At 42.2% G+C, this 12,916-nt stretch overlaps 1 protein-coding gene across 4 annotated transcripts in view; it reads right to left on the reverse strand.

Annotated features, from left to right (window-relative positions):
* The window catches only part of MCCC2 (methylcrotonyl-CoA carboxylase subunit 2), a 62,168-nt gene extending 55,988 nt beyond the window's left edge, over nucleotides 1-6,180 (reverse strand). For 2 of the 4 annotated variants that reach the window (XM_040622198.1, XM_008691316.2), the window contains exon 1: nucleotides 5,899-6,180. In XM_040622198.1, coding sequence (XP_040478132.1) covers nucleotides 5,899-6,027 — 129 coding nt within the window. In that variant the 5' untranslated portion in view covers nucleotides 6,028-6,180. Of the gene's footprint in view, nucleotides 1-2,961; nucleotides 3,067-5,700; nucleotides 5,868-5,898 lie in introns of those variants that run through there. The other 2 variants (XM_040622196.1, XM_040622197.1) reach the window with 2 other exon arrangements.
* Between the last annotated feature and the right edge of the window lie 6,736 nt (nucleotides 6,181-12,916).

Genomic DNA, 12,916 nt, shown 5'->3' on the forward strand with positions numbered 1-12,916 from the left:
GCGGCTCTCTCACCTGACCTGGGGCTGCAGCGGCCACCCTGGGGCTCAGAGATGGGCACTACTCTGGCCTCAGGCCCTGGGCTCCGTCTACCTGCCGCTCAACGCACAGGGTGAGGGAAAGATCTGATTGCTGTGCTGCTAAGTGGAAAGGAAAGCAGATTATTTCACTGCACAAGCAAAGTTATTATTTTTTGCTTGTTCCCCATTTCAAGTCTATCTTGTTAACTTCTACCTTCATTCTAAGGTTAAAAATCCACCTCACAGGTGGCCTAGTGTTTCACAGACCTTTTTTTTTCCCCAAGTAAGCTCTAGGCCCAACATGGGGCTCTAACTCATGACCCCCAAGATCAAGAGTCGCGTGCTGTAAGACTGAGCCAGCCAGGCACACCTCAGAAACCCTGATCTTACTCCACGGATGGTGAAGCACCGTCATCAAGGTACGCAGCCTTCCCAAATGCTCCACTGTGTGGAGTTCCACTTCCCCTCTCTGCCCCTCTCAGCTCAGCAGTTTCTCTAATTCACGGACTGATTGATTCTGTGGTTTTTAACAAAAGACTTGCTCATTTTGAGTTTAAGGCATTTCTGGAAAGGAACCTCATCCAAACTGTTAACCCTTGTATCTCTTCACTTTCTAGTAGTCGGATTAAAAAATAATCTGAAGAATACACTGTAGGAAAAGAGAGGCCACATATATTCTTCAACATGTGACTCCAAGTTCAAATAAAGGAATTTAATGGGGTGCCTGTGTGGCTCAGTCGGTTAAGCGTCCAACTCGATTTGTGCTCAGGTCATGATCTCAGGGCCATCAGATTAAGCCCCGCTTTGGGCATACTGGGCATGGAGCCTGCTTAAGATTCTCTCTCTCCATTTAAGAAACAAAACAGATGAACATAGGGGAAGGGAGGGAAAAATAAAATAACACAAAATCAGAGAGGGAGGCAAACCATAAGAGACTCTTAACTATAGGGAACAACGTGAGGGTTGCTGGAGGGGAGGTGGGTGGGGGGTGGGGTAACTGGGTGATGGGCATTAAGGAGGGCACTTGATGTAATGAGCACTGGGTGTTATACGCAACTGATGAATCACTAAACTCTACCTCTGAAACTAATAATATACTATATGTTAATTAACTGATTTTAAATTTTAAAAATATAAATTTTAAAAAAAGATTCTCTCCCTCTCCCTCTTCCCCCCACCCCCCTTTCATTCACTCTCTCTTTAACATAAATAAATGAATGAAGGAATGAATGAATAAAAGGAATTTAATGCCAAAGGGGAAAAAATCTGAATACTTATTATCGCAGCAAGGTAATGTGAAAGATTAACGCTTTTACCTAGGAATAATCCTATTTTGTTCGTTTAAAATTGATAAGATGAAGGAAAAAAGGTTTTTTCCAGTGACATTATATGGGGCTAATTGTCAAGCAAGTGTATCCACTCATGATGACGTACTATCTTCTGCTCAGTACTGCTTAGTTCAATAGTACTAGGACGAATAGACAGGTTACAGGATGCAAAGTGAAGAGGAAGGGGTTTCACTAACATTTTCAGCTCGCCTTAAATGAGGTTTGTCACTGTTGTTAATGGAAGAAAGCTGGGGCGCCTGGGTGGCTCAGTCGGTTAAGCATCTGCCTTCAGCTCAGGTCATGATCTCAGGGTCCTGGGATCGAGTCCCACATCGGGCTCCCTGCTTAGCGAGGACTCAGCTTCCGCTTGTTTGAATAGACTCTAGGGAAGGTCTGTATACCCACAATTGGCTGACGTTTCTTAAGTCCTTCCTGAAATGAAAGTTCCCCCACCTTTTTTTTTGTCCTGATATGTTCTGTTTTCCCATAGATTTTTTTCCCCAGAATGCTAAGTATATCCTCCCAGTGTCCTTTAACAAGTTCTCATTCCCTTGCAGATCGACAGGCTGATGGGATTCTGCTGTACCTTTAGTTTCTTCCCCACCCAGCTTATCAAGAATTAGCTGACCTCCCTCCACCTGCACTGTACATCCCAGTCTCCTGTCAACTTTGCAAAACACAGGCACCAAAGTTCAGAAGTGATGAAAAATAGTTCCCACGTGCACAGAGAAAACAATAACTCTCTACTCAAGTGTACTCAGACCCAAGATACAATCAGTACAGCCTCTGACATCACCCAATTTAGAACAAAGTCAATCTGGGACGCCTGTGTGGCTCAGTTGGTTAAGCATCTGCCTTTGGCTCAGGTCATGATCCCAGGGTCCTGGGATTGAGCCCCATATCAGGCTCCTTGCTCAGCTGGGAACCTGCTTCTCCCTCTGCCTGCTGCTCCCCTTCCTTGTGCTCTCTCTCTCTCTGACAAATAAATAAAATAAAAATCTTTTAAAGAAAAATAGAACAAAGTCTATCAAAACTAAAGCTAGTTATAAGAGAGATCTTTACCCGAGCTAAGCCAGCCTACCAGTTAAGAAATGAAGGGAACTGTCACTAATTGCCAAGGCTTTCTGAAGCACATGGCCATATGAAGTGACAGCAGAAAGTACATATTCCTTTTTTTTTTTTTAAGATTTTGATTTATTTATTTGACAGAGAGAGAGACAGCCAGCGAGAGAGGGAACACAAGCAGGGGGAGTGGAAGAGGAAGAAGCAGGCTCCCAGCGGAGGAGCCTGATGTGGGGCTCAATCCCAGGACCCCGGAATCACGCCCTGAGCCGAAGGCAGACAGCTTAACGACTGAGCCACGCAGGTGCCCCAGAAAGTACATATTCCTAACCACTAAGAAAACTATGCAGAGAGAAACCAGACTGTGACAAGGGCTCCTATGTGCCATCTCCCAACCAAGGCATGGCTTTATTTTTTATTCCCCTCTCGTGGATTGTTTGCATTAAAGTTTACCTCTTGTAGCCAGAGGTCCCAGAAGACAAGGGTACACCTAAGTGAAATCTCTTAACATCCAACATAAGAACACGCCCACTCTCTCCATACTATTTATTACCTGTGGCAGACACGGAGAGCTGCTTATCCAGATCCAGTCTTCCCCTCTTTCTTGATGACGAAATCCCACTTTTACTCAAGGTGACAATACGCCCCTGCTGAAAAACTAACATGGCCATGCGACTTAATTCTAACCAATGAAATTTCGGCAGAAGTTGTTCGGCATGACTTCTAGAAAGGCTTCTTAAAAAGAGAACAAGCAGGTGAGGGTGTCCTTTTGCCTTCTCACCCTTCCTCCTCCTTTACCTGAACTCATACATAATAGGTGGAGCTTAAGCAGCCACCTCGAGCGCATGAGGCAGACAGTACTACTTGTTCAAAATTCTTCTGTCCCTCCCACCCTTGCCAAGATTCAATGTCAGATTATAGTTCCCCACCTACACTCCATGAATCTGCTCATTTTACTTGCTTTGACCAGCGGAATGTGGGCAAAAGTGATAGCGTATCAACTGCAAGCAGAGGAGCTAAGAGGGACCGTGTTTCCATACGCTCCTCCTGAGCCCCAGCCTTCCCCCACGAGAGGAGCATCTCTCAGTAGCCACTGTCCCTTCAGTCTGGATTCTGGAATAAAGAAACTGCAGACCTGAATCTGACACATTGCCTAGGCAAGAACCGCCACGACCAACCCACAGATCCCAGAGCAAAAAAAAATATTTGTTCTTTTGCACACAGAGATATCGGGACTGTCTGCTATACAGCATTACTGAAGCAAAAGCTGGCTAAACAGATCCTGAGATGACGATGTGGAGAGAAGGAAAAGTTGCAAGAGCTAATATTTCTTGAGGGCTTATTATATCCCAGGCCATGTTATAAGCGGTCACTAACTGTCCCGATGACTCTATGACATATGCACAGTTATTAAAGCCACTATACAGCGGAGGTAACTGAGGCACAGAGAGGTTAAGTAACTAGCCCCTAATTACTCAGCTAACAAGTAGTAGAGCTAGGATTTAAACCAAGGTACACTAGCTCCAGACCCTTGCTCTTACACCCACTCATTAGGGCCACTGTTAACACTTTCTTTTTTTTTTTTTCTCTCCGTGGAAATATGTTTTTAGTTTTTAACACATGTGAAATACTAGACCAGTAACTTTTCCATCCTACCGCAACTACTTCCCTAATCACTAGTGCACAGACTGGACCAAAACGCTGAACACCTGACACAGAGAAAGGAGTTATATGCCCAGGCCCACAGTCCCTAACCCCTAGCTAAAAGCCACCATCAAAAACATAGGCCCGAACCGAAAGCCAAAAGAAAGGGCAGACCAGGAAGCTCTAGGCCCTCACTCCCCCACAGAGACATCCCAAAACGACCAAAAACTGGCTAAAATAACCTTATGGAAGCTCCAGAAAATAGTCAAAGGCCTACAGCAACCAGAACACCTGGCCAAGAAGCCATATTCCAAATGGGAGGAAATCTATCCTCTGTATGGCCACCACGCTGATGATGATTTCACCACGTCCACAGGACCTCGCTACTTCTCTAGGTATCTTAGCAGGCAGCCTGCAAAATGAAATCTGAATGTGGCTTCTGCATGCAAGGCTCTCCACTGTTTAATCTCATCTACTCCATGAATTCCATACCCTAATCATGACTTCAAAGTTCTCACATCCACTCTATGCTTTCATAACTTGGTTATCTATGTTCTCATAACTTCCTTAGTTTGTATAGTCTTGCCTCTCCTTCTCAGCCCTGAACCTGGCCAGCTCTCACCCATCGATCAAGATCCGACTCACTCATTGCTTCCTCTCTGCAGCTTTCTGTAACTACCTTTTCAAGCTTTAGACACCATTTATCACAATGCACCAGTTACACACTTTCTTGTCCATCTTCCCCACAAAATTATGATTCCATTCCTACACACCTATACCAAATACCTAAAATATTGCCTAGACCACAGAAACCACTTAATATTTCTGAATTAAACATTCTCTCCTGACCCCAGAAAATCTAAACTCTTGGAAGACTCATATTGGATATTGATTCTGACTCAGCCTGCTTATTTTCTTTCAATTTAAGGAAATTGTTTAACATGTCTTTCCTGGGGCGCTGGGTGGCTCAGTCATTAAGCGTCTGCCTTTGGCTCAGGGCATGATCCCGGTGCTCTGGGATCAAGCCCCGTATCAGGATCCTCTGCTGGGAGCCTGCTTCTTCCTCTCCCGCTCCCCTTGCTTGTGTTCCCTCTCTCGCTGGCTGTTTCTCTCTCCGTCAAATAAATAAATAAAATCTTTAAAAATAAATAAATAAATAAATAAATAATAAAATGCCTTTTCTGAAAGTTATCTGTACAGTTTGAATGTTATCTGTATAAGCTCAGAAACCATGGAACAGGGTGAAATTTTCCAGCTCTGATACTTCACAAGCTGTTTTTTTGACCTTACTATACCTCCGGATTCCAAAAAAAAGGCCATTCAAAGATAGCGTGCGATAAGTATGTTCAATTAACAATTATTCAACTAAAGTCTGTTAAGCACAACCCAGGGTTATCTGTGCTAGGCCAGCGGTTCACAAAGCTGGCCACCGCCAAGTCCTGAGGATTTTATTAGCAATGCAAACACCAAGACCCCACCCCAGAGACCCCAACGGTCCAGGGTGGGGCTTAAAGCAGCTGTATACTGAACAAGTTCCTCAGCTGACAATGCTAAGTCAGGTTTTGGGAACCACTGATTTCAAAGACACAAAGCACAGGGCCAGGGCCAGAGCTAAAAGTGAAGTAAGATGTATTTGATTTGCAATTACCTTCTTTTGCAAACTTCACGACCTCCACTGAGTCCCAGAATCAGGACTGGGGGTTCCAGAGAACACAAAGCTGTTCAAGTGTGCCCACCCTCCACCTGCTTCCTAGTCCGGCCGGCACTGGAGGACAGGTGGAAGAGGAATCAAAGGCTCAGTCAGGGGATTCTAGGCCCGGGCCGCCGAGGCGCTCACCCAGCCTACCTGGTAGATGGCAGAGCCCGAGTCTGGCTGGGTGCCCAGCGTGGCCACTGAGTCCCCGTGGTAAGCGCGCGGCCCGGGGACAAAGGCGCGGGCGCACGGCCGCAGGGCCAACCTCAGGGCAGCCCACATGACAGCCGGCAGGCAGCGAGGGACGAGCACCAGAGAGGGGGCCGGGCACGCTCGGAGTTGGTTCTTGCCGGTCCGGCTTCCCGGATTCGGGGCACCGCTCCACTCTCCTGGCGGCCGCAAGCCGCCTGAAACCTCCCAGATTCTCAGACCAGCCGTGGCACGTGTCTGCGCTCCCCGGCCGTAATAGGTCTTCGCTGCGCACCACGCCCCTGAATTCAGCCAATAAGGGCAGGGGAGCAGCCCCGCGAGGTCCTGTCGCATCGCGAGCCCGGGAGCTCCGCGGTCCGGAGGCGGAGCCACCTGGGTTGCCGCCCCTCCGCTCTGGCCCGATAAGGTTCGGTTTGTCTGGGATCCTTTTCAGTTTATTTTCTGCATGCTGTTTTCTTCTTCCCCTCTTAATAGAAAGGGACTGGGCCATGAAAAATCGCATCTTTATATGAGAGCTGGAAACTGAACAGGCATACAGCTGTCCTAAGAAACAAAACTCGTTAGAGGAGATACATATTTATTCATTCAACAAATACTTCAGTGTCTCCTATGTCCATTGCTTTTCTGGCCCTGGGTCTTAAAATTTCGTGAGTCTTCCAGCTTTGTCTTCTTTTTTTTGTTTCGTTTTGTTTTTGTTTTTGGCTATTTAGGGCCAGTTTCTTGAAATTCCGTATTATTTGTAGTATGGGTTTTTCTCTTTCTGGAAAAAAAAAAGTCATTGAGGTTTGCTCACCTTTGCATAGTATTGACACCTTAATGGTATTAAGTTTTACAATCCATGGACATGGTATGTGTTCCCATGTATTTGTGTCTTTTTAAATTTATTTTAGCAATATTTTGTAGTTTTCATTGTGCACGTCTTACACCTCCTTGGTTAATTCCTATTTTATTCTTTTTGTATTTTATTCTTTTTAATACTATTATACATGGAATCGTCTTTCCTTTTCATCTTGTTCATTATTAGTGTATAAAAGTGCAACTGATTTTTGTGTGTTGACTTTGTATCCTACTTTGTTGAATTCATTTATTAGTTCTAACAGTTTTTGTGGGGGGAGGATCTTTAGGGTTTTCTGCATATTCATCATCTGCAAAATGATAATTTTACTTCTTTCCTTCCAGTTTGGATACCTTTTATTTCTCGTTCTTGCCTCATTGCTTTGGCTAGGACTTCCAGTACTATGTTGAATAGCAGTGACAAAAGTGAACATTCTTGCCTTGTTCCTGATCTTCAAAGGAAACGCTTTCAGTCGTCCATCACTGAGTATGATGTTTGCTGTGCATTTTTCACATGTGGCCTCTATGATGTTAAGGTAGTTTTCTTCTATTCCTAGTTAGTTGATTGTTTTTATCATGAGAGAGTGTTGAATTTTGTCAAATGCTTTTTCTGCGTTAATTGAAACAATCATGTGTGCCTTTTTTCTTCTTTATTCCGTTAATGTGGTATATTTCAGTCATCATTCAGCATTTAATATGCTGCTGAATTCATTTCACCAGTATTTTATTAAGAATTTTTGCATCAACATGCATAAGGGATATTGGTCTGTAAGGTTCTTCTATCTTTGTCTGGCTTTGGTATCAGGATTATGATGGCCTCAGAATGGGTCAGAAAGTGTTATCAATTTTTTGTAAAAGTTTGAGGAGGATTGGTATTAGTTCTTTAAATGTTTGGTAGAATTTACCAGTGAAGCCATAAAGTCCAGTGCTTTTCTTTGTCTGGAGGTTTTAGTTTTGTTTTAGTTTAGGCTTTTTTTTTTAATTACTGATGCAGTCTTCTTACTATAGATCTATTCAAGTTTTCTGTTTCTTTGTGATGTACTCTTGTTGGGTTTTGTGTTTGTAAGAATTTGTCCGTTTCATCCAGTTATCCAGTTTCTTGGTATACATTTGTTCACAGTGTTCAGTTTACTTTTTACTTTAGGGAGTACAATATTTCAACTCTCGTGATGGAAATAAAGATGTTTTTACTTCTTTCTTTCATAAATGACTCCAAGGCAACAAAGGAACACAAAAAAGAATTCATATCCCACCTTCAACTAAAGTAGGAGATACGGGGTACCTGGACGGCTCAGTCAGTTAAGCCACGGACCGACTCTTGATTTTAGCTCAGGTCATGACCTCAGGGTGGTAAGATCAAGCCCCACGACAGGCTGCACTGGGTGTGGAGCCTGCTTTGGATTCTACCTCCTTCTCTCTCTGCACCCCTCCCCTCGCGTGTGCACTCTGTCTCTCTAAAAAATAATAATAATAAAGTAGGAGATATATGAAGACAGTAGGCAAAAATAGGAATAATAAATTTAGTGGGAAAAAGGAAGCTGAACTCTAAGTGCTTGCAGTGGAAGATAAAAACGAGTAACAAGTCAATTTGCCTCCCAGAAATCCCTGCAAGGCTCAGGAATTGATGGTACTGGCAACAGAGGAAGGTGTGGGCGGGTGTGAGGAGAGGTGGTAGAGACCAAGAAACAGTGAAACTACTTGAAAATCTGTATAAGCAGTCGTTAAAACCCTAGGTTCCCTTTTTTTTTTTAAGATTTTATTTATTTATTTATTTGAGAGAGAGAGTGTGTGTGAGCATGAGCAGGGGGGAAATGGCAGGGGGAAGAGGGACAAGCAGACTCCCCGCTGAGCAAGACCAGCACAGGACTTGATCCCAGGACCCCAGGATCATGACCTGAGCCAAAGACAGACCCTTACCCACTGAGCCAGCCAGGTGCCCCGGAACCCTAGGTTTCCACTCCCGCTTTGCCCAGGAGATAGGAGATATATATTATCTGAAGAAACTGAACCTCAGATGTTCCAAATACAATGACACTAGGCAAGAGTGAAGTGCCAGACTGAAACCAACAAGATTAACTGAAAGTCTGGAGGCAAATTCAAGAAAGCTCCATTCCCCAACTCCCTTTTTCCTCCAAATTCTAAAATGCTGGCTACCAGGTTTTATGTAGGGAGGAATCTAGAGAAACCTTACCACTTCACAGAAAGGATATTTGAGGTTTCCCAGTGGAAAAGTTCCTTGGACAATAATGCACCTACAGTGTAACCTACAAATTGACATATCCTATCTACATTTCAGTAAGCTTGTAGAAGTTCCCAATCAACTTTTTAGAAACTTTCTCTAACAGATGCATGGATAACCAAGGATCAGCAGGCATTTGAGGAAAGTTTTCAAAATGAAAAAAAGACCCCACCACAACCAAGAAAACAAAAGCAAGAAAACCTCAGAAGAAATCAGCAGCACAAGGAGAAGAAACTGTAACATCGTTAGAGAAATGAAAAAACATTGCATTCATGAAACAAGAACGGGATTATGAAAAAAAATTTAAGCTTTTGGAAATAAAAATATGAGGTCAAGAATTTTAAAAATCTGTAAAAGGGAAGGAAATGTGGAAATAAAATGTTAAGCCTCATTTCCAGTTTAAACCTTGGCTAGAAACTGTAATCAAAGCTAGAGATTACAAGCTTTGTAGCCATTTAATGAGAAATTATTAGGATGGGAAAACAGATGTTATAAGGAGACTAGAAACTCTGCTAGCCGCTTAATTTATTAGGTAAATGGGAGGTTAGCAATTATTTCCTGGTTGGCATTAAATTTAAGTTCATACTTGGGGCACCTGGGTGTCTCAGTCAGTTGGGCTTCTGCCTTGGATCATGATCTTGGAGTCCTAGGATCCTAGAATCGAGCCCTGTGTCAGGCTCCCTGCTCGGTGGGGAGTCGTCTTCTCCCTCTCCCTCGGCCCCTCCCCCTGCTTGTATGCTCTCTTTTTGGTGATTTCTCTCTCAAATAAATAAAATCTTTAAACAATTTAAGTTCATACTTAATGTTATACTTATTTAAAATTTGAGTAGTATACTTACCTTGTGTTTCTTATCATTATAATTGAGTTTCTGAGTCTGTTTGCTGTGGTCATTTACCATTCGATATTGAAAGGCTTGCTTTAATAGCTCTAAAACTTGGTTTGGAACCATGACTGGGCACCCGGGTGGCTCAGTCAGTCATGGTCTCAGGGTCCTGGGATCAAGCCCCCACATCGGGCTCCCTGCTCACTGGGGAGTCTGCTTCCCCCTCTCCATCTACCCTTCCCCCTGCTCTCTCCCATACTCTCTCAAATAAATAAAGTCTTAAAAAAAAAAACAAACTTAAGGGGCGCCTGGGTGGTCTCAAGTTATTAAGCATCTGCCTTCAGCTCAGGGCGTGATCTCCTGGGATCGAGCCCCACATCGGGCTCCTTGCTCTGATGGGAGCCTGCTTCTTCCTCTCCCACTCCCCCTGCTTGTGTTCCCTCTCTCGCTGGCTGTCTCTCTCTCTGTCAAATAAGTAAATAAAATCTTTTAAAAAAAAGACAAGTTAAGACTAGACTATGAATGGATGTTATAGAAAATGCCATTGTTAAAATCTTAATTGTAATACAAAAATCAGTTGTCTGAGTATTTCAGCAATAAACAATTAGAAAATAAAACATTTTAAAAACCATTTCTAATGGTATCAAAGAACACCAAGTACTGGGGCGCCTTTGTGGCTCAGTGGGTAGAGCATGCAACTCTTGAACTTGGGGTTGTGAGTTTGAGCCCCATGTTGGGTATGGAGATTACTTAAAATCTAAAAAAAAAAAAAAAAAAAGTACTTAAAAGCTTATTTAACAAATGAGGTGATATTGCTATGTATTTACACAAGAGAAATCAAAACATGTCTACATAGCTACATAGCTTTATTGAAAACAGCCAAAATTTGCAAACAGTCCTGTAGGAAAATGGACAGAAAATAAGGGTGTATTCATATAATGTGGTATACTCATAAAATGGAATACAACTCAGCAACAAAGGCAAACAACTACTAACAGGGATGAATCCCAGAAACATATTGAGCAAAAATAACCAAATACAAAAACAAAAAAAACCATGGTATGTGATTCCACAAAGTTTAAGAACAGGCTAAACTACTCTTTGTAGATGAGAGAGGGGAAGGGGCTTAAGGGAACTTCTTAGGGTGATGGAAATGTTTTGTGGGGTAGTTACAGAGGCGTATGTATCGTCAGAACTCAAACTGGATACGTAAGATCTATTTACTTTATTAAATGCAAACTATGCCTTAAAAACATTAACTAAAGAAAACAGAGTTGACTCAAAATTATGAACAAAGTCAAGGGTGATGGTTTTACCTGTGATTTGATTCTATAAATCTGTTAGAAGCATCAGGACTGTCTTGGCCTTCTCTCTACGAATTTTGTGACTAACAAAGTCGCTTCTAAAAAGAAATAGATGCTTAAATTTTTCTCCAGAAGTCAATATTGAGAAAATCTCCCCCTCCCCAAAACAGAAACAAAACAACAAAAATGAAGGAAAGAAAGAGACTGAGGAAGGGAGGAAAAAATAGAAAGCAGTAAAGATAAATTAGGGAACCAATAAAAGTGGTAAAAAAAAAAAAAGATTAATAGAAATTGCAGATATGAGAACAGTAAAAATGGGACAAAATTATCAAAACAGTAATTCAAGAACATTTCCCAGAAGGGAAGTAAATGACTTCCCCTATTACAAAGGTCCTTTAAATGTCCAGCAGCATGAATGTAGGGCAGAAAAGGAAGGCAGGCTTACACCAAAGCTCATTGTGCAGAATGCCAGGTCAAAAACCTGTATAAATTGACAAGCCACATTCAAAGGATAGGGAATCAGAATGCACCAAAGTTTTAAACACTGAAAACTGGAAGACATGGAACCTGCCTTCAAAATGATGTAAAAATTATTTTCAAATTATTCAGGAATTCTATTCGTAGCCCTAGAGTAGAACGAAGAAATTTCAGACACATAAAGTTTTAAATAATGTTATCACCCATGTACCCTTTTGCAGTAAACAGTGGAAGATGTGCCTTCCAAAACAAGTCAAGAAAGACAACGGCATGGGCTCAGGAAACAGAATCTAAACCAGGAAAGAGAGGTAGGAAGTTCACAGAGTAATGGCCGAGGGAAGTCTCACGATGACAGCTGTACTGCACGTAGAGATCTGTAAAGCCCCTATTCCAGTTTACAACAGGAAGAAAGAGCTCTTTATTTCCAGAAAGTTTTCCAGGAAAAAAAAAAAAGTTTATCTGATGGTTTGACCATGTGGAAAATTATATGCAGAGGCATTTCACACACTTGCTGGAGGGTGTGGAAAGTTAAGTCACAGGTTCAAAAACAAAACCCAAAGCAAATGAAAAAGTGAAGCAATTAACTCCAAGAAAAACAAAAGCTCTTACCAGGTCACCTTAGTACATAAAGTGGTACAGCACTGAATAATTATAATTAATACAATAACAATACTAAATATGGACTAACCCCTATGATTAACATATTAAGAGGAGAAGCAAGGAGGGGAGTTTTAAGAAAGTTGAATTTTTTAAAAAAGATTTTATTTATTTACTTGATAGAGAGCACAAGTAGGGGGAGCAGCAGGCAAAGGGAGGAGGAGAAGCAGGCTCCCCGCTGGGCAGGAAGGCCAAGCCGGGGCTTGATCCCAGCACCCTGGGATCATGACCTGAGCCAAAGGCAGACAGACGCTTAACTGACTGAACTACCCAGTCACCCCGAGAGAGCTAAAATTCCGAGAGAGCTAAAATTCTTAAGTACCATAACAGAAAGTCAATTAACAATGTCTAACATTGTAAATTCTGTAAATAACAGAAAACCATATTTAAAAATAGGTAATAACAGAAGAAACAGCTTATTTGAAATGTAGCACTACTTGACTTTTTAAGCTACAATAATTTATAAAAATATGAAATAATGCATACTAAAAGGTTAGTACTGTATCTAGCATAATAAATGGTAGCCTGTTGTTTTAAAAAAGTGAGAGCTTTTAAAAATCAGGGTGGGGGTAGACATGAGGGTAAAAAAACCAAAGTCAGAATGAGTTTAGTACATAACTCATGTG

The sequence above is a fragment of the Ursus maritimus genome, unplaced genomic scaffold (genome assembly GCF_017311325.1).
Source record: "Ursus maritimus isolate PB19 unplaced genomic scaffold, ASM1731132v1 scaffold_5, whole genome shotgun sequence".
Lineage (NCBI taxonomy): Eukaryota > Metazoa > Chordata > Mammalia > Carnivora > Ursidae > Ursus > Ursus maritimus.